Source organism: Pteropus vampyrus, unplaced genomic scaffold (genome assembly GCF_000151845.1).
Source record: "Pteropus vampyrus isolate Shadow unplaced genomic scaffold, Pvam_2.0 Scaffold9, whole genome shotgun sequence".
In the NCBI taxonomy this organism is placed as follows: Eukaryota; Metazoa; Chordata; class Mammalia; order Chiroptera; family Pteropodidae; genus Pteropus; species Pteropus vampyrus.
Window position 1 is genome coordinate 624918 of NW_011888790.1, and position 23543 is coordinate 648460.

Genomic DNA, 23543 nt, shown 5'->3' on the forward strand with positions numbered 1-23543 from the left:
TTTGTTGTTACCGATATTATTTTATCGTCCTTCTCAGAAATGTCTCAACAACCAAAATTTTCATGGAATTGTGATACCACAATATATCTTTTTTATATTATCTCTATATTGAGATATAATTCACACATCTTACAACTAGCCCGTGTAATGTGTGCAAAATCATGGGTTTTAGTATATTCGGTTTAGAAACCATCACCACAATCACTTTGAGAACATTTTCATCGCCCCGAAAAGAAACCCTATACCTCTTAGCAATCACCATTTTACATTCCCATCAACAGTATATGAGGATTCCAGTTTCTTCACATCCTCGCCAACACTTGTCATTATCTGTGTCTTTGATGATAGCTATCCTAGTGGGAGTAATGTGGTATCTCATTGTGCTTTTGATTTGCATCATTCCTGATGGTAATGATGTTGAGCCACTTTTCATGTGCTTTGGCCATTTGTGTATCTTCTTTGGAGAAATATTTGTTTAGATCCTTTGCCCATTTTTTTTAAGCTGAGTTATTTATGTTTGTATTATGTAAGTGTCCTTTATATATTCTAGATATGTGTTACATGCCATTGAGTCAGCTCTGACTCCTGGTGACCCGAGGAAATCATCTGGTAGCTTCCTATTTTAATTAAGTGTTCTTTATAGCTAGATGCTCGTGTGTGTGTGTGTGTGTGTGTGTGTGCGCGCGCGCGCACGTGCGTGCGTGTGTGCGCGCGCGCGCGTGCCATTGAGTCGGCTCAGATTCCTGGCAACCCCATGAATGAGTGATGTCCACAATATCCTGTCTTCAACAGCCCTGCTCAGCTCTTGTAGACTCCTGCCTATGGCTTCTTTTATGGAGTCAATACACCTCATACGTGGTCTTCTTCTTTTCCTGCTGCCTTCTATTTTCCCCAGCCAAAGTACCCTGACTTCTCATGATGTGCCTGAAGTGTAGGACAGTTTCAGTTTTGTCATTTTTGCCTCTAGTGATGTTTCAGGCTTAATTTGCCCCAGGACCCACTTGTTTGTCTTTCTGGAGGTTGAGGGTATCTATAACTCTTCTCCAACACTGTATTTCAAATGAATCAAATTTTTTTCTATTCTGGCTACAAGTTGCATATTAGATACATGATTTGTAAATATCTTCTCCCATTCTGTAGATTGTCTTTCACTTTCTTGGTGGTTACAGATGTATATCATGTAACCTACTTATCTTTCAGGGTACTACATCTTCCAAGCACGTCCACAGTCTGGGTCAGCTCCGTTTTCCCATCGCTTCCTGGTGCATTTCTTTATGAGCACAGTGTACTAATATTATCAGTTTAAGATTTGCCTTCCCTACCAAAAGGAGCTGTGTCTTACAAAGTTGGATAACTCCCGTGCCTAGGATTCTGCCTAACACAAAACAGTGGCTTGGTCAACTAAATAAATATGAAGCTTTAATTAAGTCTGGAAAAATGATGCAGGTCAGTACTCATCCAAGAAAGCTAATAGAAAGGGCCTTGAAAGAGTGTCCTTAAAGAATCTGCAGGAGGAAAGGAAGCTGCTATCCCTTCTATAGAAATAGGCTCACAATATTTCAAGAAATCACTCCTTAATGTGATGCTTATACCATTTCCAGCCCTAATGATACTGTGGTACTTTGGATGATGACGGTGCTCTGCCCTTTAGCCACCTGTGGTGCCGTCACAAATATTGATAGTGTGGGGCCCATCTTTGATCTTTTCTGAGAAATGGACCAAAATTTATACAAATAAGTTTGTTTTTTACTCATTTAGTTATATAATTAAAAATCTTTTAAATTTGTTGGTGCCATATTAGGTTAGCTCCAATCTAGTGAGGTCATATAAAGAAAGCTGCATCATATGTACAGGGAGACGACCTACTATGTTGTGCTGCCTTGTAGCTGTGATGTGATATAAGAAATCCTAAAGGTTTCTCTTCCTAACAAACTATTTGTTATGGTAGTACTTACATTGATTTTTTTCCCTTGGAATCTTTTCTTCATTTGTCCTAAACATTTCTAAATGAAAGAGGTAATCAAATGGATTCTCCTTCTCCAGTTTTTGGAACATATTTTACTTTCTCCCAGTGATACTGTAGGTTCTGTCCCACCACATTTTCACTGTTGAAAATGCCACCAGTGTCCTATTTTGATTGGAAAATTACAGATAACATGAAGTAACATTTACTCCCTGCAAAATGAGGATGAGGTTTCGTTTAAATACAATTTAAACAATTGTATTTAAACAATTAAAACAGGAGAATATCTAAGAATAAGACTGAAGAAGGAAGCCCATTTAATTTTTGTGTACTTCTGATGAGATTTGTACTCTCAGCTACTTTTATTTCTTATTTGGCACTAAGGCAGCTTAAAAAAAAAAACTAAACTAGTTGACAGCTTCAGCCGATTGATTTATTTTCTTTTAGCACAGCAAGATGTGCTAAAATTACTAAATCTTGAAAGACTTACTGGGATTCCTGAATGAGAAATACGCCCACCCTTGATTTTTTTTCTTTATGAAACAAAAATAGTTCTGTATTTGTGGATGAAAGAGTTTGGCAGACATCCTGATTATAATACTGTATTGGAAAACACTTACTTTGATTGACTAAAAACCAGATGCTGTTTATGGTGGTTAGAAGTCTATAATAATGTCTTCACTCTTGTGTTCACCACACTTCTGTGAAATTAATAATAGGATCCCCCAATCCAGAAGTGGAGAAACCAAGAGAGGGCACTTGAGAAATATTTCTCTATCTTCTGCCAAGATTCCCCCAAAATAGTTTTGCCTAGAACATAACCTTCTTGGGCCTTATTGGGACAGAGACCTTGTTTCGTAGTTACTGTATCTTCTTTGCCAAGATATAGACCTGGCACACTGAAGGTGCTAAAAACATGTTTAATAGATGGAAGTCGGGGAGAAGTGTTCTATTAATCTGACTGACATACCTGGGTTAAGAGATTCTGGGGGTGTCACATACTAACCGAAGTCCCTAGATAAAGTATTTAATCTCCTTAAACCTCAGTTTCTTATTTGTAAAATGGGGATATACACTAGTGCTTACTTTAATAGAATATAAAACAAATTTGCTTATTTTTAGGTATTGTTACATTGAGCAGATTTTCTGACTCCCCATTCAGAACTTGACTACCCTGCTGTTAATGAGCTTGATTAAACATATAATCAGCTCAGTCTTTCTCTATTGAAAAATAATAGAAATTGAGGTGGTGTTATTTGGACACGGGTTTCTGTTAACTCCACTGAATTAGATTCAGTCTTCACTTTTAGAGAATATGCACTGACCCTGGGAAAGATGAAATAAAGAATTTTTCCAATACGAATATTCTTGTCTTTGGAGGTTAGCTCTGGATCTGAGAACAGAAACAAATCAGTGGTTACTAGTAACGGTATCTCATTTTCCAAAACACATGTTTCATTGTTATAGTCACTTGCAGATAGTTTTACATAACATACTTTTGCTTTTGTGTTTTTGCTAAATCGCTAAATGACTAACCTTTGTGTTCCTAATACATTAAAATTGTCAAAGGATTCTTTTCAGGATATGTATGTCCATAAGTCTGTTAATTTGAACACTGTGTCAAAGTGAAGGCCAAGTGAAAAGCTCTTGATGAATTGAGCGATAAAGTGGGATCCAAGGATTACTCCCATTATGAATGAATTATTTGGATATAGAAAGAAATTCTTTTTAGCCATAGCATCCTTAGACACCCTGAAGCTATATGTTTTACAAACTAGAACTATACCCATTAAATAAAAGTTACCAGATGTCAGTGTCTGTATGTGCCAGCTGGCAAATATATGTGGTTCAGAGGTCTGGAAGAAATGATGTTCACTTCTTTGCCATTCAAACTCAAAAGGGATAGTTGAGGTAAAATGCTGTTGAAAAAAATTACAGTGTACTCAGCTACCCAAAGATGTCACATGTTATGAATTGTTATCTGAAAGGCTTTAATTTTTTTCCCTCATGACTCTGTGCATGTTTGTGGCATTACAAATGTAACCCATGTTTCTACTCTAATTTATTACATTCTTTCCTGAGGCATGTCTCATTCTTTTAAAGGGTCAGCATAGACTTTATTTAAAGAGCTGACCTGGTCACAGTCGTCTCATAAAACTCTGATAACAGAGCTAAATGTATAATAGGAGTCATTACTTTTATCTTGTACAAGTAATTTTCACGAAATCATCAGATGGATTCTCTTCTCTCCTTAGAAATTCGAGCTCAACTGGTAGAACAACAAAAATGCCTTGAGCAGCAAACGGAGATGCGAGTTCAGCTTCTCCAGGACCTGCAAGATTTCTTCCGGAAAAAAGCCGAAATTGAGACGGAATATTCTCGGAACCTAGAGAAGTTAGCAGAAAGGTTCATGGCAAAAACAAGAAGCACTAAGGATCATCAGCAGTACAAGTAAGAGAGACTGTACTTGGATTCACCTTTCCAAGATGATATCCTACCTTTTTACCACACTCGTTGGTTTTAGAATTTTTCATTTTTGTCTGATGAGCTGTTGATTGGCATATCTCTATAGAGAAAAGCAACCATCTGTGTTTATAATTGATGGATATCAGTTTATCACATTTTAAATTAATAGTATTCTCGACGCTTTTCTCTTTCCAGTAAGTATATATTTGTGGATTACTTTATATTCAAGAAGAAAACTTATGTATTTATAAAATTCTTGATTACATTGAACTAGGAGTTGACCTCTGCCACAGGTACATATCTGGGTGAACAAATTTAAAACAGCTGATTCTTCTAGCAAAGAAGTTTCTGTAGTGATTTTATATGAAAATTTCTCTAGTGATTTTATATGAAAACAAGTAATAAGGGTTGCTCAAGTTTAGTGCCGCCCTGCCCTCATCATATTCATGGTCATAGTAATTGAGAGTGACTTAAAACAAGGGTCTTTGGTAAATGCTAATGATTGAATGTAATTAAACCTTATATTAGTCATACTTTATTTGTTTCAAAATACACATAGGTTTTTCTGATAATGAAATTTACTTTGTAATTTAAATTCTAGAGACAGAGAAAGACAAGCAGACAACTCCAACAGAGTATACAAGTGCTACAACAGGCATGAGCACAGAATGTATGTACAGACTGACAGAAATCCATCCCATAGTGGAAGTGGGGGAGGGAAGGTGAAGGAAAGGCCCTGGAAGAAGGGATACATAAGGAAAGACCTGAAAGATTACTTGGCCATTTAAGGGGACCAGAGCAGGATGTTCCAGGCAAGAGGAACATCATGCATGAGGGACCAGAAGGGAAGGGGTGTAGGGCAGCTTTGCAGAACAGATAGTAATCCTGTGGCAGTGAGTAATGAGGTAGTGAGCTGTGTGACTGCAGGCGTAAGTTGTGCAAGATCGTGGAGGCCTGTAGTTCCTACTCAAGAGTTTGGATTTTATCCTGAAAGCAGGGGTCCCCAATCCCCAGGCCATGGACCAATACCAGTCTGTGGCCTGTTGGGAACTGGGCCACACAGCAGGAGGTAAGCAGTGGGTGAGTGAGCAAAATTTCATCTGTATTTGCAGCCACTCCCCAGCGCTAGCATCACCGCCTCAGCTTCACCTCAGATCATTAGGCATTATATTCTCATGGGAGCACCGGTTGGTGCTAGAAAGGTTGAGGACCGCTGCTGAAAGCATGAGAATCCTTTGGAGAGTTTTAAGTAGAAGGATGATCAGCTCAGATCTGAATTTTAAAATGACAAAGACCGTAGATACGATTGTTGACTGGAAGACACTATAGTCAAGAGAGGGAGACCGCGTAGGGGCTCTTGCAGTGACGGCGTGAACTACCGTCACTGCAGGTAGAAAACAGACTTGTTTAGGAGATATTAAAAAGGTAGCACAGTCTTTCATTTCTGGAAATGTAGTGGACTAGATGATCTGAAAAATATGTATACCACAAAACTCCCAGAAATTTGATTAAAATATAATAGACAATGTTTTAAATGTACAACTCATAGGAAAGTAAGGGAAATTTCCAGGGACCAAAAAGAGGAAGAGGGAACCGGAGATCAAATTGACTACTGTTTAGTCTCATGCAAGGACAGGCGATGGAGTCTGGGCAAGGTAAAGAGTTGGAATTGAGGCCTTCCCCACCACCAGCCTCACCACATTGCATCCCAGCCTAAAATCAGGACTAGAAGTACTACTATTTCAGTGCGATGATAAAACAGAAAGCCCTCCATCCACCCACACAGGGCGACAGCAAGGAGGCCTGGCCTGTTCGCTCAACGCAGGGGCTGCAAGAGACTCCTGTCTTTGCCTTCACCATTGGTTTTGCAGTTCCATTTAACACCCCTTATTGTTTTGGAGCCTACCTAAGAAATAGGACAGGAACTATCCCTGGAGTACTTTTGCAGAAGCAAGTGCAAAACTATTCTGGATAGAGAATGCCTTTTTTTTTTTTTTTTAGATGACTTTAACCTCTGGTGTTGGTCTAGTATAGAAATAAATCTTAGTGATGATTTCCTGGATGTACAAATGTCAAATGTACTTGACAGAGACAGGAGCTAGAAAGAGGAGACTGGAGCCAGTACTACAGTCACATTTATAGTAACTGTCTCTTTATAAAGTCATTGCAAATAAGACAGCCCATTCTTCTGTTCGGTAAACATTTTAAATGTCATCTTCTGTGTTGGTAATTGGTTGTGAACTGAATGTACTCACAGGCCCATACGCCGTAGTCTGGTCTCTTAGTGGATCAGTTACCACTTTTCATTTCTGGTTTGTTAACTAGTTTTCTTCAAAAGATAAGCAATTTGGAATTTTCTTTGACTTGAATAAGTTTATTATTGAATATGGGACTGAAAATAAGATGTATAATAAATCTACAGAAAGGACAAGCTAGGATTAGGAAAAACTCAAAGACAGGCTTTATTGAAGAGTCAGACAGGTAATCACTTCACAAATATATGTAAGTTAAACCATTATGCTGTATACCTTAAACATATACAATGTATATGTCAGTTACATCTTAATAAAACTTGGAGGAGGTAGGAAAGGTCAGACAGACCTGGTTTGAATACTGGCTGTACTGTGTGTCTTTGGTCAAATTACTTAACCTCTCTGAGCCCTTCATTTCCTAACTTGTAAAATGAGTGAGACTTTATGACCATTAAATGAGAAACTTGACAAAGTTCTTGATGTAGTTGATAGCTGGCATGGGGTCTACACACAACATTCCTTTCCCACTTCAACAGACAAATGCATCTTTAACACTATAACTTTACCAATCATTTAAGCTGGACTTTGGGGGTTAGTTCTTATTCAGTTTTGGGGTGCTAATAGCGTCGAACAGTCCTTGGCCTAATGTTGTCACTATGTAGTGGAAAGACTGAGGCTTAGATCAGCCTCCCTGGACTCAAAGACTCTCTGACACTTTGGTCTTCAGCAAATCATTACACCTTGCTAAGCCTCAGTTCTTTCATTGATAGAGGGGATACAAAGAATTTCTGCCTTAAATGGTAGTATAAGGATTAAGTAGAGTCGGTGAGTATAGTCTTTAGTCCATCCCCTGGATAAAAAGAGCTAACTTTATATAGCACTCTGTGGCCCTAAAGCATTTTAGTTAGCATTTAAAAATATATATTAACTCAATCCCCATAATAATCTTATAAGTACTGTTATTTACTCATTCTGCAAATAAAGTAACAGGCGCAGAGAGGTTAAAATAATTTGTCCAAGATCACATAGCTAGTTAAGTGGTAGTTCTGGGATTTGAACCTGAGTGTGGGTCCATAGTCCATGCTTTTGAACCGTGAACTGTTTCAGTGCTCAGTAAATGATAGCTGCTGTCAATATTATTATTACTACTACTATTTACATTAAGGCAGTAACGAGTATTTATTCAATGAATGAAATAACATTTATTTAATGCTTACTATGGGCAGGGTACTGAGGATACAAAAAATTATGAAATGTTCTCAAAGAATTTATGGGCTACTTCAACATAAAGGATATTCATAGAAATTAGTATAAGGTAACATTTACCTTGGGCTGGGTGAATAAAGAGTGTCAGTAGAAAGGCTCTATTTGTTTGCCATAGAACCACTGCCCCTTTGCCTGAGCGCTTTGAGAAAAAAATGGGGTCCTCCAGTGAGGGGTGTAATTCTTAGAGTGCCAGCTTGGGGAATGGGCAGCTTCTCTTCTGAGTACAAGTGCTAAGACCCTCCGTGATCAGGGGTTTATTCCCCTACACCTATTCCTACCTCTAGCCTCTACTTCCTCTTTTTCCCAGAGAGAGTTTTGACTTAAATGCAGTGTTAAATCCTGAATCTGAGAGACTTATTCGTCAAAAAGACCTGACTTAATAATTTCTTTTCCGATTTAATTAATATTCAGAGTTGTAATTGCTCATGAATAATAGGATAACACGGCTGATAAAATGGCACCTGTGTTCCTGAGTTGAGATAAACATTTTGTGCCATTTTACACTTAGATTTTAAAGTAAAAATAAAACAAAACAAAAAACACATAAAACATTTAATTTTTTTTTTAAGTAGTAGCATTCCAGTTGGTCACTGCTTTTGTTTGAAGTTTTTAAGATTTTTTTTACAAATCCCCTTTTCTGGTTTATGTTCACTTTTAGCTTTATTATCTAGAATAAGCAAGGAATAGTTAGTTACAAATCTGAAACAGTTTAATGGATTTAAACATCATGTGTGACAAGTTGTAAGCCAGCAAACTTCTTGGTTCTAATCACAAGCCTTCTTTTTCTACTCTTTTTTTTTCTTTTTTGTTTGTTTTTTATATCCTAGTTTCTAGTCATGAACCTTGAGACAATGCTATAAAGTTCTGATTCTTTTTGGGAGGGGGTTAATAAATAACCCTCAAATTTATGTTCCATGGAAAGCTTACCTAGCCAAATAATCTCTTTTCCAACAACAGACTGAACGGTCAAAGCTGACTTTGTGTGCAATGGCAGACCACGGTTTTTCTGTGAGACAGGAGTCTACAGACTTTTATGTAAACATGAACTGCTTTTTTCAATAGTGTGTTTAAACCTGAAGGCCTGCCTGAGTACAGTATGTGTTAGGGTCCCAGTGGCCCTTGTCAGGAGTGTGGGTTTTGACTGGTGTTCTTAGTCCAAGTTTTCTCTTCCAAGCCTAGGGAATCTCTGGGCTCTGTGCCATCACAGCCTGGAAGCCTGTTCTGCTGGCTGTCGAGTGTCCTGGTGTGAGCAATGCCCAGATTAGAAAGAACTGCGACAGTACCTGTCTATTGTGGCTCCTAGTTTGCCTTGGTGTCTTCCCACAGCTGATTGGGGCAGCTTTGTAATTCATGGTAATTCTGTCTTTCTTTACTTCCTAGGAAAGACCAGAATTTGTTGTCTCCAGTGAACTGCTGGTATTTGCTCCTGAACCAAGTGAGGAGAGAAAGCAAAGACCATGCAACCTTGAGTGACATCTACCTGAACAATGTGATTATGCGGTTCATGCAAATAAGTGAGGATTCCACCAGGATGTTTAAAAAGGTACACTCCATCAATCCTGCTATACTGTGCTTTCCTAAAACTGCTCTGCCTTTAACCATAACTGAGAAGGGGCTGGTGCCTTCATTAATTGAACTCAATAAATTTTAAGTAAAAAAAAAAAAAAATGAATGAATAAATATTTTAAAGACACGGGATGAAAAGTTAAGCCTGAGCAAGCATACTTTAAATCACTGAGTCTGTGACCTGAACAATGTGAGTAAAATTTTGAAATCAGATGTATCTGCAGTTTGCACTTCTGTCCTTAGGAACAGACTGCCTGCAGTTGTAAAGAACCAGACCGGTGAGGAAAAGCCTTAAATTCTATGTTTTGGGCTCACACATAATCAGAGACTTGCGAAGAACAAGATAACCAGATGTGCTGCTCTCTTAGGAAAATGTTATCACAGTTTCTTCTTACTCCCACCAGACTAGCAGCAGAGACTGTGATGGAGTGACATGAAAAATATTCCGCAGGGCACAGAAAATTCTGTCCCTACGTGCCGAAGAGTTTCCTTTTTCCCAGATATATTTTAAAAAGAAAGAAAGAAAGAAAGAAACTGGGCTTTTAATGCTCCTCGTCATTGTTACTAGTCTCCGCCAGCTCTCAGCAATTTTTTTGTTGTTTGGACATTTTAGTTGAGAACAATAACAAAATTGGACCATTTCCTGTGAAGAGAATGCAGCTACTTGCCCAATTATACTGGCTTTCAGATTTTGTTTGTAAGACAAGGGTTCCCCCAACTCCCACCTCAGTTTTGTACTAGTAGTGTTTGGTGTCTATACTGATATCTGTACCTCTATTCAATAGGTAATTATTAGTTTCAGAAAGTGGAGCGGGAAAAAAACCACCTTGTAGATTACTGACATATTTATGTTTCAGAGAGGCCCCTTAAAACAAAGATGTAGTGTTAAGCAGGCCAGCTGGAAAACTTCTTAGTCGTGTGTGATAGATCCACATTACATTTGATTCCTGATCTAGAAATGGAATTTAGCAAACTACAGGTCATCTTTTGCTCCAGTAAATAAGGGGTAAAATGTTTCAAAAAAGGAGAAATTTAAAAAAACTAGATCTAAGAATATATTAACAAGAAAACGAATATCCTATGTATCTTAAAAAGTAAAGATTAAAAAAAATAGACTGAGTCATGAAAATGAAGTAATATTCTCATACATCAGCCTTGTCAGCCAAGACCTCATTTGGTTCAAAGTTTTTTGTTTATTCAGGGGTTTGTTTGTTTGCTTGTTTGTTTTTTGGCGGGGGCGGGGGAGCATCTTCTAAGAGCAAGAGACAGTGTTAGGTCTTGGAAAGGCTATATAGATGAAGAAAAATTAGTCCTTTGGTCAAGGAGGTCACAGTTTGTCCAGATTTAGGTGGTGCTATACGATGCTTCCCAGTCATGGGTGTGCTGGCACCCATTCAGCCAGGGGCTCTAGGATCAGTATCTCAATTGAGTTTATCTATATATCCCAACAAAGCATCTTTAAAATGGCTGGCTGGGGAAGCAGAGTTAAAAGACATGTCTCTTCCTATAAGGAGCTCATTACAATAATTAAGTTACTATGCTAAAGGGACGTACAACCCACTGCGGGAGCTTGAAGGCTGGAGATCTTAACCCTACTGAAGGGTCAGGAAATTCTTCACAGAAAAGGGCGCATTTGAAGTGAGATCTGTAGGAGAAGAGGGTGATCATCAAGCAGACAAGGACAATGACCTATTCTAGGGAAAGCAAAAGTGTGACATGTTCAGGGAAAAGAAAGAGTTAGATGTGACTGGACCAGGGGTTGTATGGGCGAGAGTGATGACGGATGTGAGGCTAGAAAGGACAGTCTTCGTATGTCCTGTTAAGTTGTTAGAATTTATATTTTGTAAATCAAAGACTTGACAAAGTTGATAGAAACCGAGAGCTGATAGTCAAATGGATTTGGATTTGAATCCCAGCCTTTCTGCTTACTTGCTTTGTGACCTTCGGAGGTGATTCTCCTGAATGGCGAGCACTCTCTAAAGAAGTGGCGAGCACTCTCTAAAGAAGTGAGGAAGGCAGGACTGGGCAGAGGGAGAAGCAGAACCTATAGAAGCTCTGCAGCTGGAATGGCCTTTTAGGGTTATCTCATTTTTTGTCTGATTTCTAGGCAAAGGGCCTCTCCTTAGTTTTGCCGTCATTGGATTTGAGCTGCCATGGGGGAGAAACTGAGTAATATTGGGGCAAGGCAGCTCCCTTTGGTGGAGGGTAATTCCCATGGGTAAGAGAGGGATCATCTGTGGGTTTCAGCAGTCAGCAGCCAGTATTCCCCATCACTGGGGGAATGAGTTCTGGCTCTTGAAGAGAAAAGTCTGGAGAGCATACAGTGTAAACACACACACACACACACACACACACACACACACGCACGCACGCACGCTGTTTGTTTGCTGCCTAGAAGTTTCTTCTTATCCAGATTTTCTGGGACTCAGAATTACAGTCCTTGGAAACTGTCGATTTATAGTGGACTCCTGGTTACTTTGGCATTTAATGGACAAACAGTCTTCTAACCGTTGCTCACCACTGGGAAGTTAACAGCCATCCTATTACAGGTATCAAATTCTACCTTCCTTAAGCAAACCCAGCAGACTACACACCCCACCTTTCCATGTATATTACTGCTGGAAAAAGAACAAGAGAGGCAGAGGGCAAAAGGGAGAGACGAGCTTATTGAGGAGACAGATCAGCCCATTTGGACACAGTTGTCATCTGAAAGAACAGGAAGCTAGAACCCATATCGACCAAGTCTAAAAATTTTCAGATCACTTTAGATTGAAAAGCAAGACTAGTCTTTTCTACTTTGCTTTTTTTAATCACCAACCTTCCTCTTTTCCAGTTCTTCCATTGTTACGGTTCTCTTTGCTGTCAGGATGGAAAGAAATCATCAGAGCCAGTCTGAAATGACCTTTGGAGTCTTTAGTGGGCATAATGCTGCTGTTCTTGGGAGAGGTTTTTCAGACTTCCTCATTTTTTCAAAAATACCCCAGTCTTTATGGAGATCCAGATAGACACTGGGAGCTTGAAAGATTCAGCCTGTAAACAGCTGTATCTTATTCAATTTAGTCGGCGATAAAGAATCCTTTTACCCAAACTGTTGTGTCAAATAAAGAGTTTGGAGCAGATAGCTCTAGAATGTTGGGAGTTTTTTTTGTTTGTTTTTGTTTTTGTTTTTGTTTTTTTAATCCAAATAGATATAATAATCAACACACATATAGGAATACATAATTCCATGCATAGGTATAGGGAACAGCTTCAAGACTTAAATATTAATCACATCAAAACCAGTTATAGAAATAGTTGCCTACACTTAACAAAGTTTTCAACAGGTAGAAAAAGCGAAGCTTTTTAAAAACAACACCCAATTATCTATATATTGATTATTTCGTATTTAGGCATTTCAAGCTATAGATGAAACCTGTTGGTCAGAATAACGTAATGACTCATCTTTAAGGCTCTGAAATCAGACATCATGGGTATGAATTTGGCTTTGCCATTATTAGTAGCTATGTGGACTTGGAAGTATTTGTAAACTTCTTAAGCCTTAGTTTCCACATGTATAAAGTAGATATAGTAACCTATTTCAGGTAATTGTATGGAGGATTCATGAGTCATACATGGAAAGCCACTTAGGTCAGTGTCTGGACTTAATTACTCCTAACTTTTAGCTGTTATCTTTATTATTATCTATGTTGTGTATACTTACTCTACACAATTGTTATAATTATATAATGTGAGATTAAACTCGGCATTAGACTAAATGTGTCCTCATTCTAAGAGTATATGGCACAACTGTGATGAACACATCTAGATCATCACAAGTTATTTGTATCTCACTTATTATGAAGTTCCAAATCATATTTGTGAGTGGACTCTGAGAAATGCTCTCACAACATCCTTGCTTGTAGCTGAATTAAAATTTTAGTTGTCACATTTCGACAATTAATGGGAAATTAGAGAATAACCCAGTGAATACCTGTGTTTGTCAATCCCTGGTGCCTCTCAGATCCCCAAAGCTATTTCACATGGAGAGTCTTAATATTGAGGTGTCACTGATTTCTTCATTGATTCAACAATAAGAGTTATTCTGGCCAGGCCCTCCGTTTTGTATGGAAAACGTGAGCATGGAGAGAGTAGGACTCTTCTTTTAACTGTGTTAAGTTCTGCTTTGCCATTTTAGGAGAAAGTCAGAAACTGGAGGCTCCTTTTACATATGGGTTTGTTTCATTATCAGCCCTCACTTCTTTCCCAAAGAACAAGGGTCAATGCAGTGCCTCCTGCCTTGTTTTCCAGCCCTGCCTCCTGAAGCGATGAGATTTTGCTGCCTTCTTTCCATGACTCATGCTGAGAGAGTTTTCTGCATCTGGTTTGGTGTTACAGCCAGAAAATGTGCAGTTCATGTGCTACACAAAAAAATGTAATTCATGTCAGCAGTCACAGTCACAGGAAAGACTACAGCACAGTAATCGCTTTATTTAAGCACCTTATCCTATGATCTTATTTACCAATTTTGAGAATGTTAATAGAAGTAGTTAATAGAAGAAGTTTAGAGGGAGTATCATAAAATGGTAGTATTTGAATATGTTAAATTATCTCCGTGTGTTTTAAATTATCTTGAAGTCCGTCATATCCTCATAGATTGTTTTCATATTATTAATGTTTTAGTCCTTCCTTGGTTTGCATAAATATATGTACAAGTATAATTTATTTTGTTTCTTCACTGATAATAATGGTACCTGTATACTACCACTTACTGAATTTTAACTATGCCAAGAACTGTGCTCTGTATTTTTTACTCATTACTTCACACATCCTCACAGCTGCCTAATGAACAGGTATTATAATCCACATTTGAGAGATGAGGAAACAAAAGAGTCGGAGATATAAATTCTAGAGCCAGGTTGGCTGGTATATATTCTTGTCTTTGCCCATATGTCTTAGAGAGTTCGTAGTTTACTATGACTCTGTTGGTGTTTTTTGGTAGTACCTGGAGATGTTACTCAAATGCATAGATCAGAATTTCTGAGAACTAGGATACTGTGGTTCTTGGCTCTATTTATTTCTTATGAAAATCCTGAAGAATGATAGTTCAGATGAGGCAGCAAAATCCGTCAGTCATTCAAGTTATATGTGGGGATTCAAAGCACCAGAGACTGGCCCCAGGACGCTGAGAATTACCCCACTTTATTATAATATAAATTCCATAGATTGTCAGGTTCAGACTCAGGAATTAAATTAACCCACTTTGGTCTTGTTGGTTATGTGGCCTAATTTGAAAGGAAGGAATGACAGATTACTGCTAAGATTTGGAAATTTGTAGTCATTTTTTATTTTGATCAAGGTCAATTATATTCTATTTAAATACTTCACTATGAAAGAAAATGAAGACATTTCACGGGGGAAAAAAACACTGTTTCCAATTAGATCATTTGAAATAAGTTAATATTCCAACAGATGCTTTAATATAAGTTAATAAAAGATACCAGTCTACTATAGATCTCTGAGGCTCTACCCTTGTTTTGAAGAAAAGGTTCATAGATTTTTAAAAATCTGAAAACTACCGATCTATATATGAATGAAAAAGTCTATTTTTTAAATATAAAAACATATATTCATTGTATAATTTAGAAAACACTAAAAAATATAAAAATGGCAATAACAATTACCCATATTAACACAACCTACTGTTAATATTTTGGACTCTGTCTTTTCAGTATTTATATGATAAACACATGTGTAGTATACAAACTTACATACATATGTATTTTACAAAATTGGAATTCATTGCATGTAGCTTGGGAACGTGCCCTTTTCACGTGAAATAGTGTTAGTGTTCTCATGTCTGGAAATAATCTTTTAAAACAAGATAGTTCATGCCTGTGTAGTATTTTACTATCTGTATGGCCATGTTATTTGGACATTTAAATATTTCACACATCTGTGATTTTTTTTTTTTATGCTATAGTCCTTGAAGTAGAATTATTAGGTAAAGGGTAGTGTTAGAATTTTATGCTTTTGATAAATTCTTACCTTTTGCTTCCCTGGAATAAAGATAGTCATGGCCGTGATTTACCAATGAGTATCTATCCCCTGAAAAATAAAGTGACTCTTTCATTAGCAGAGAGCTACCACATGTGATTTAGTATGCTGATGCAACAGTAGTAAATAATATAACAGGAAGAACTTTTTCAAAGTGTTTCAGTGCGGTGTAGCAGAAGAATTAAATGGTATTCTGGTATCCTCAAGGGACAGCTTAATTATTGATGGGCCCTAGAAAAATAAGTGAGATAGTTCGAGCTAACACTACTATCTGGTTCTCCTGAGTTTTATCGACCCTATGGCTAGCTCATTTTCCTAGAAATAAATTAAAACTAAATTACCGTTTCTTACAACAATATATTTTCTGAAATATTTTAGAAAATGTTTTAAATTTGTGCCTATGAATTTCTTATCAGGATGGCTGGCACATAGTAAGTGCTTAATAAATAGTGGTTGGTAATGCTGCGGTTCTTGCATTTACATTGTTGCCTTTATTACTTAGTGACAACAGGACATGTGTGATTTACCTGGCTGTAAATTTAGCAGGTAAGTTACTAAATAAGATCATTCGCCAATAGTTCAGAGCTTTATTAAAGACTTTTACAGAGGACATTAAGCAGATGATCTGAGTGTCACTTCAGAAAGTGATATAATTTTTAAAAACCTGGTGCCACATGGTATGGTGGTATGGACACTCATGTTAGTAGTTAAACCCATGATCACACATTAAGAACAGTTGTCAAAGCACTTGAAACTTACTTATGGTAAAAAAAAAAAAATCTGGAAGTGTGTGAACCAAAATTAAATGAATGTCTATTAGTTGCTTTAATTTTCTTTTGTTTACTTATCAGTGATTTCTGATTTGGGGGCAATGAACTATTATATAAGACCCAAGAAAACAGTTATTTATTGTAAACTAGAAACTTGGCCCAGAGTACACCAGTCAATGTTTACTATAAAGAAGTGGGGAAACTATATCCAGTAACTAATTCAGTCTCAAATGCTATTTACTGATGGAGAATTAGCTTATTCTCCAGGTACACTTGAAAACTGTGCTTCGAATATACAGTACTAGGACGATTAAAATTTAAAAAACACGAGCAAGATGACAGCTTATACATCGACTCCAACTGCCTTACCTCCCAAGTTGTCTTTGAAGTGACTAATCAAATATATAAATAGAAAAACTGGGACAATCTTTTTAACTTCAAGCAGATTCCGTTACTCCTTTGCTCACTCTGTTGGCTCCCACCTCATTCTGAGTATAAGTCCATACTCCCACTTCCTTTCCCTAGCTTTATTTTCCTCTATAGCACTTATGCCTTTCTGACATATTACATATTTACTTAATGATTTTTCACTTTTTGTCGTTCCTTAAATTGGATGTAAGTTCCTGAGGAAAGAGACCTTGTGTTGTTCACTGAAATCGTAACTGGCACATTATAGGTACTCAGTAACGATTTATTGAATGAATAAATAATAAATACTTACACTATATTAGAAAACAGAAATGGGTGCTATCCACATAACAGAAATTTCAAGGCATTTCAGCAGGATCCAGTATTGACAAGGCTGGATTTAAACAGCACTATCAAGTGCAGTCTACTTCCCAAGAAAGAGAAATCGGAGGAAAAATCAGTCATGGGAAGTTTGTGTCAGAGTGGGCAACCCAAAAGTACTAGGGAGGTTACGGAGAGAGTGAAGATTTAAAAAGCAGTTCCATAAAATTCTTTATAAACTCCCGCACTCAACCTTGAGCTACGCAGGCTTGAGTCTGATCTTAAGTGGTCTACCTAACAAAGACTTTGAGAACTGAACTGAAGGGTAGCCCACTGTCTGGGTGACTGGCCAGTGGCTGGTACATATGCAAGACAGATTCAAATAGTGCTACAAAGGTGTTGGGAACAGAACTGACATTGAAACCACAACCAGCCCATAGAAGGCTGGTCAGGATGTGCTTTCTGAATTCAACCAGGTTGATTCCCTGACAAAACAAAAATATCAACATTCTACATATGGTTTAAACAAGACTCATTCTCATAACAACATTCAAAATATTCAGAATACAATCCAAAATACTCAGCATACAAAGAACCAAGAAAACCTCAACTCACACGGGAAAAGACAATCAGCAGACACCAATTCTAAATGACACAAACATTGGAATTATCTAACAAAGACTTTTACAGCAACTGTGATAAAAATGTTCCAAGAAGGGCAAACGCTCTTGAAATGAATGGGAAGATAGGAAGTCTCAGCAAAGAAATAGAAGATATAAATAAACAAATGGAAATTTTAGAACTAAAAAATATAGTAATAAGAATTCTTAAAACTTACTAGATGGATTCAATAGCAGAATGGAGATAACAGAGGGAAGTCATTAATTTCTGTTAATTGTGATGATAGATTAATAGAAATGATCCAATCTGAACAACAGAGAAAGATTAAAAAAAAAATTTAGTGCCTCAGGGACCTTTGCGACAGTACCAAAAGGTCTGACGTTTGTGTCAACAGAGTCCCTGAAGGAGCAGAAAAGGAGTGTGTGCAGAAAAAATACTTGAAAAAATAATTGCAAGAAAACTTCTCAAATTTGACAAATGAGATAGACCTACATATTCAAGAAGCTCAGCAAAACCCAAACTAGATGAATCCAAAGAAGTCCATACCCAGACACATTATAATCACACTGAAAACTAAAGACAAAGAAAACAAAATATCAAAAGCAGCCAGAGGGAAAATGATACGTCGCTTATGGGAAAACAACAACTGGATGACTGGATTTCTCTGCCCACTAAACGCCAATAGCACTGTATTGATTGTGACAACCAAAAATGTCTTTAGATATTACCAAATGTCCCATGACTGTGGGGATTAGCCCAAGTTGAAAACCATAGATTCAAAATGTGTCCTCCATTCTCCTAAGTAGATTTTTTTAAAAAGAAATATTCCAATATGGTTTGTTTTTAATCACATGGTTTACAACTCTGGAGTAAAATAACAAACATGGAATAGGTCAAAAGGCACCCAGTCCCTTACCTCCCATAAAGAGTAGTAAGAAGATATTGTTCGGCACCAGTTTTATTTAGGTTTAGTTATTTATAAAACATCAGCACTTAATAAAGTTCATTTTCAAAGAGCCATAGACACTGAATCCTTACCCATTCTCCTCACCCAAGAAGGAAATTGCAGCCTTAAGGAAAGAACTGACGAGGAAACATTCCTACCATTTGTCGAGGTGTCTGCAGTTGAAATCAACAGTCTAAAGCAACTTGAGAACAGTATTTGGGTTGCTGGCCAAGGTTTCTTACCAGTCGAAGACTATGTTTAATTCCACGTGATAGGATTCTAAATGGTTTCCAGCAGCTGCAATACATGCCATATTGGGGGATACCGCACATACAGCAAATATTTGAATTAAGAAATACTAGTGATACCTTGAATTATAGCAACCCCAAAATAGACAGTTGTAAACAGATACTAAATGTGGTTGTCGGATCCATTTCAGTATCTTTTAAATCTCAAAGAAAAAATATTTTCTCATTATTAGATAAGCAGTTAAATAGAAACACATTTTACCAACTAAATACTTTGTCAAATCAACATAGAAACTTATAAAAATAAAAAAAAATGTTGTCATTGGATATATGAACTATTTAGATTGAGGAAAACCAGTAATGTTCAATAATTGATAGTAAATAAATACATGTACCAGTTTACTTTTTAAAATTTGATAGTTTCAAGTGAATAGAGAATCATAATAGACTGATGCACTGGCTTGAATAAACACACTCATAAAAATTTCATCTTTCTAGCTGTAAAGATAGAGATCGTGAGGGTGTACTAAAATAATTATCTTTTATGATTTGTCAGGGTCTTATAAATTCACTGAACAGTCATGACAGATCCACTGTAGCTTCTTTTTCCTTCCCTTTTCATTTCTTCCTGAACCTTACTGAGATCAGCTTTTTTTCCCCCCAAAACAGAGTAAGTATTCGATTTCATTATTCACTTACGAAACCATTATTGATTATTATTATGTGACGGGCACAGTGGTGGATGCTGAGGTCACAAAAATGAGTAAGATAACAAACTCTTAATTGGTACCCCAAAGGAGCTTATAATCAAATAAGTGATTAAAAGAAAAGAAGAGTAAAAATGAAAATTACATTATAAATTGTTAACTGCTTTTACAGAGATAGGACCTAAGATCACAAGAGCACAAAGGACTGAGTAAGGCCTACTGCCTAAGAAAATGGAGAAAGACTTCACAGAGAGAGTAGCATTTGATCACGGTCTTAAACTTGGGGAGATTTGCAGAGGAATTAGGGGAAGTGCATTCATTCTTCTATACAGAGACAGCGGCAAAGAACAAGGGCTAGGGGTTCAGAGAAGATGATGGCTGGTGGGGTTCTTGGTGGCCCCACCTACTCAACTCAACAGTAGTGAGCTGTAAGGATATATTAGGCCACCTCTTTTGCCTAGGCTAACAGCTCACCTCAGTTACCCAACTGGCTGGGGTTAGGAGTGTAGCCTGAAGCATGGTGAAGCATACATAGTGGGATAACAACTATCTGAGATCCAGAAAGGCAGGTTTGAGGAGGTGGTTCAAGAATTTCGATTCTCAGTTTGCAACCAAGGAAGCCAGAAAAGAGTTTTAAGCAGGGATGTGGTATAATCGGCTTTGTTTTTCAAAGGCATTGTGAAGAGTAAATTGGAATGGGGAACCCAGTGAGGAAGCTGTTACATTAGCAATCCAGGCGGTTATTGTCACGCTCTTGTGAATTATGGCCAGAGAGAAAGTCCATACTTGTAATGATATTGTCTTTGTAAAGTTTTCATACAAGTAGATTAAGAATAAATCAGGTCTAGGGCCATGCCACCCTGAACAAGCCCGATCTCATCTGATCTCAGAAGCTCAGCAGTGTTGGACCTGGTTAGTACTTGGATGGGAGACCACTAGGAAGACCAGGTGCTATAGGTGTAAAAAAAATAAAAATAAAATAAAGGATTGTAAGATGACAAGGTCCTTGCAATCTGTGAGGTCAACCAAGGGTTGCCTCGCCTAAAAAAAAATAAATAAATAAAAGAATAAATCAGATGTTTGTTTTATAAAAGGTCTGTTGGCAATTTAAAACCAGAACATTGCTAATCAGGTTTTTTTTAAGGCTTCTGCTCTTTTAGCCAATGGCTCTTTATTTAGGCTGTTGGAAAAAGAGGAATATAACAATGATTCTAAGATTCTTGGGCAACTGCGCAGACATGGATTTGAACTACCTCTGCAAAACAGGGCAACTACAAGTGACTGCAGGTTTCTAGGAGGTGTGTCTTGCCTCCTGATCCTCCCCAGATCTTAGCCTCCACCCCCTGAAGTATAAAGGAAGTGCCCTTTCAATATCATTAGCTACAAGACAATGAACAATTATCAGGGAGGCAAGGAGAATTCTCTCTCATTTCTTTAAACTGTCATATAATGAAGAAACAGTCGAAGAAACTGAAATATTTAGGACAGAGAAAATAAGTCTTAGCTAGGATACAATAGCTGTTTTCAAATATTTGAAGACCTGTCATATAGAAGATGGCTTAGATTAACTATGTAAGTCTACAGGCATCAAGACTAATTAGTAGAACTTAAGTAGAGACAAGTTCCACTTTATCCTAAGGCATGCCTTCTAACAGTTACTGCCTCCTGAAGTCAGCAAGGGCTAGCTAAGAATTAGAATTCTGCTTTGTTGTAGCTTTGCAGAGTTCTCTGGAACAGACTTTATTTATCCTCCTTGGTATAGTACCTCAAACACGCTTATGTATTCCAGAAATTAGATCTTGAATTATGTAGAATTGATGATATCTGAGACATACTGATTTGAAAGTTGATACGAATATTGTTGCATCAGCATTTAGGAAAACGAATGGTGACTTCATGCGATGAAACAAGGATATGATGCTGAGCTGATAATAGCATCATAATGACAGAACTTACTGTTACGGAGTGCTTATCTCATAGGATTCTTAGGAAGCGTGTATTATAGTCCTCACCCTTTTACAGATGAAGAAAGAGCTCAGAGCTAAGTAAAAGATATTTAAATAGTCTGACCTTACGCCCATCTTGAAGGTTTGGGATTTTTTTTCCCCTTTCGAATAGGCTGTCATCCCATGTGCATTTGCCCCTAGCCACCAGTGTTTTCTAAATTCCTCTGGTTGTATTCTAGAAACCAAATCCTTGGTGAAAAAGGACACTTATCCCCACAGGAGTTTGCTTCTTTTTCTATTCTTTAGGCTACCTTTACTTAAATTCATTGTTAATTATTTAGACCAATTAACTAGTTCTGAGGTGGTGCTATTAGTATCAGACTAAAAGAAATTTCTGATTTAGGTTAAATTTTTGAAAGTTGACTCGTTTATTAAATTTGGGATTTGATTCACCAGGTATATAGAGAGATTTTATTTGGTTTAAATTGACTAAGCATACATCAGACTTATTGAAATTGTTTTGTTTACCTCTCTCACTAACTATAAGGCCACTTTTATCTGTCACATAGAAGGTACTCTTAAAAAGTGGTAGAATGAATGAGGGAATGCATGAGTGAGTACATAAATGAATGAACTTCTATCGGTATCTCAAAGAATCTCTGCCTTTTGCGTACTAATTCAATGGATGACTTATAAATGAGTGAATCTCCTGCTTATTGATTTGTTTTTGTAAATAGTCCCTGGATTTTTCTTACCACAGTGCTATTAAGACTAAAGTCATGGGTTTTCTAGACAATGTGGTCTAATTTGCTTGACCACAGACTGTACTTAGAGACCCAGACAACTGTGCTGTAGATGTAAGCTTTTGGTCACACTGGGGAGCTTAAGATCTAGGTCACAAAAAAGAAAGACAGTTGGCTTTAGTGATAAAGTAGTAAACTCAGGTTCATCTGCTAAGAAAACATATTATGGTAATATTAAGAAATTGTCAGTAAGACTGAGTTATTAAGTTGAAAAATGGTCTGGAAGTATATTGCTGACATTTTTTAGTTAATTATAAGCTGAACCAAAGTTTCATAACACATTCTGATTTTAATTGGGTAGGTTTGTTTACATCAGCCACTGTGAGTTTATGCCTAAGTGATTATTCAGTGACACTGAAAAGGTATTTCCAATTCATCCCCATTTTGAGTAGAGAAATAACTTTAGCATGAAGGAAATGTAAGTTGAAAATGAAAATAGTTATTTTCTCTAGGATTTTATTCTCTCTAGGTTTTTAAATTTCAATCTTGAGTTACTTAATCTGTCAGTTCAAATGCTGTTTGTCCCTGGGAGGTTATGAGTGACTTTGGTGTACATGACTTTGCACCTCTCAGATTGTCTGCCCACACACAGCAATGGCAGACCTTTTTCACCTGGATGCCAAATGCCACATTTACCTATCACAGCTACTTTAGTAAATATTCTAGAAGATGCCCCACATATTTCCTTTAAGATTAACTTTTGTCTTATTTTGAAAATGAAGTTCTGGTTCCCCTGCGACTATATGATTCCTTCTAATTTTCCCACATTTTCTAGTCGCATGGGGTTTTTTCTAAAAGCATATTGATTATTTTTCTTCTCATGACACTAATTCCATGAGCTGATATTGAGTTGTGCATTTTAATAATTATAAAACTATGTCCCTTGACAGATAGAAGGAAAATGTGGAGAAACACTATATTATCCAGAAGCTTGGTTTGGGCCATGAGGTCCAACCCAGCTTTCTTCATTAGACCTTTTGGAGGATTCTGTTGACTCTGTCTTCAGAGTTGATGTGAATTAAGAAAACCTGTTATTATTAAGATACCTGAGCATGAGCTTTGAATTTAAAAGCACACAAGCTGTGGAAGTATGGCTTGACCCCTTTAACCAGAATTTACATCCAAAACTCACCAAGCGTGAGACACTAAAATCATTTAAAACCCACTCATTAAATATTTAATCTGGTTTTCCTCTTTCTCTCTTACTCCCACTCTGACTCAGCATAA

The 23543-nt window shown here is 37.2% G+C and overlaps 1 protein-coding gene and 1 pseudogene across 2 annotated transcripts in view; both read left to right on the forward strand.

Moving 5' to 3' along the window:
- Nucleotides 1–23543, forward strand: part of SRGAP1 (SLIT-ROBO Rho GTPase activating protein 1) — a 240490-nt gene that overhangs the window by 108299 nt on the left and 108648 nt on the right. For both annotated transcript variants that reach the window (XM_023520517.1, XM_023520519.1), the window contains exons 2-3: nucleotides 4219–4414; nucleotides 9328–9490. In XM_023520517.1, coding sequence (XP_023376285.1) covers nucleotides 4219–4414; nucleotides 9328–9490 — 359 coding nt within the window. The remainder of the gene's footprint in view (nucleotides 1–4218; nucleotides 4415–9327; nucleotides 9491–23543) is intronic.
- On the forward strand, nucleotides 20410–20527 carry LOC111730116 (annotated as a pseudogene).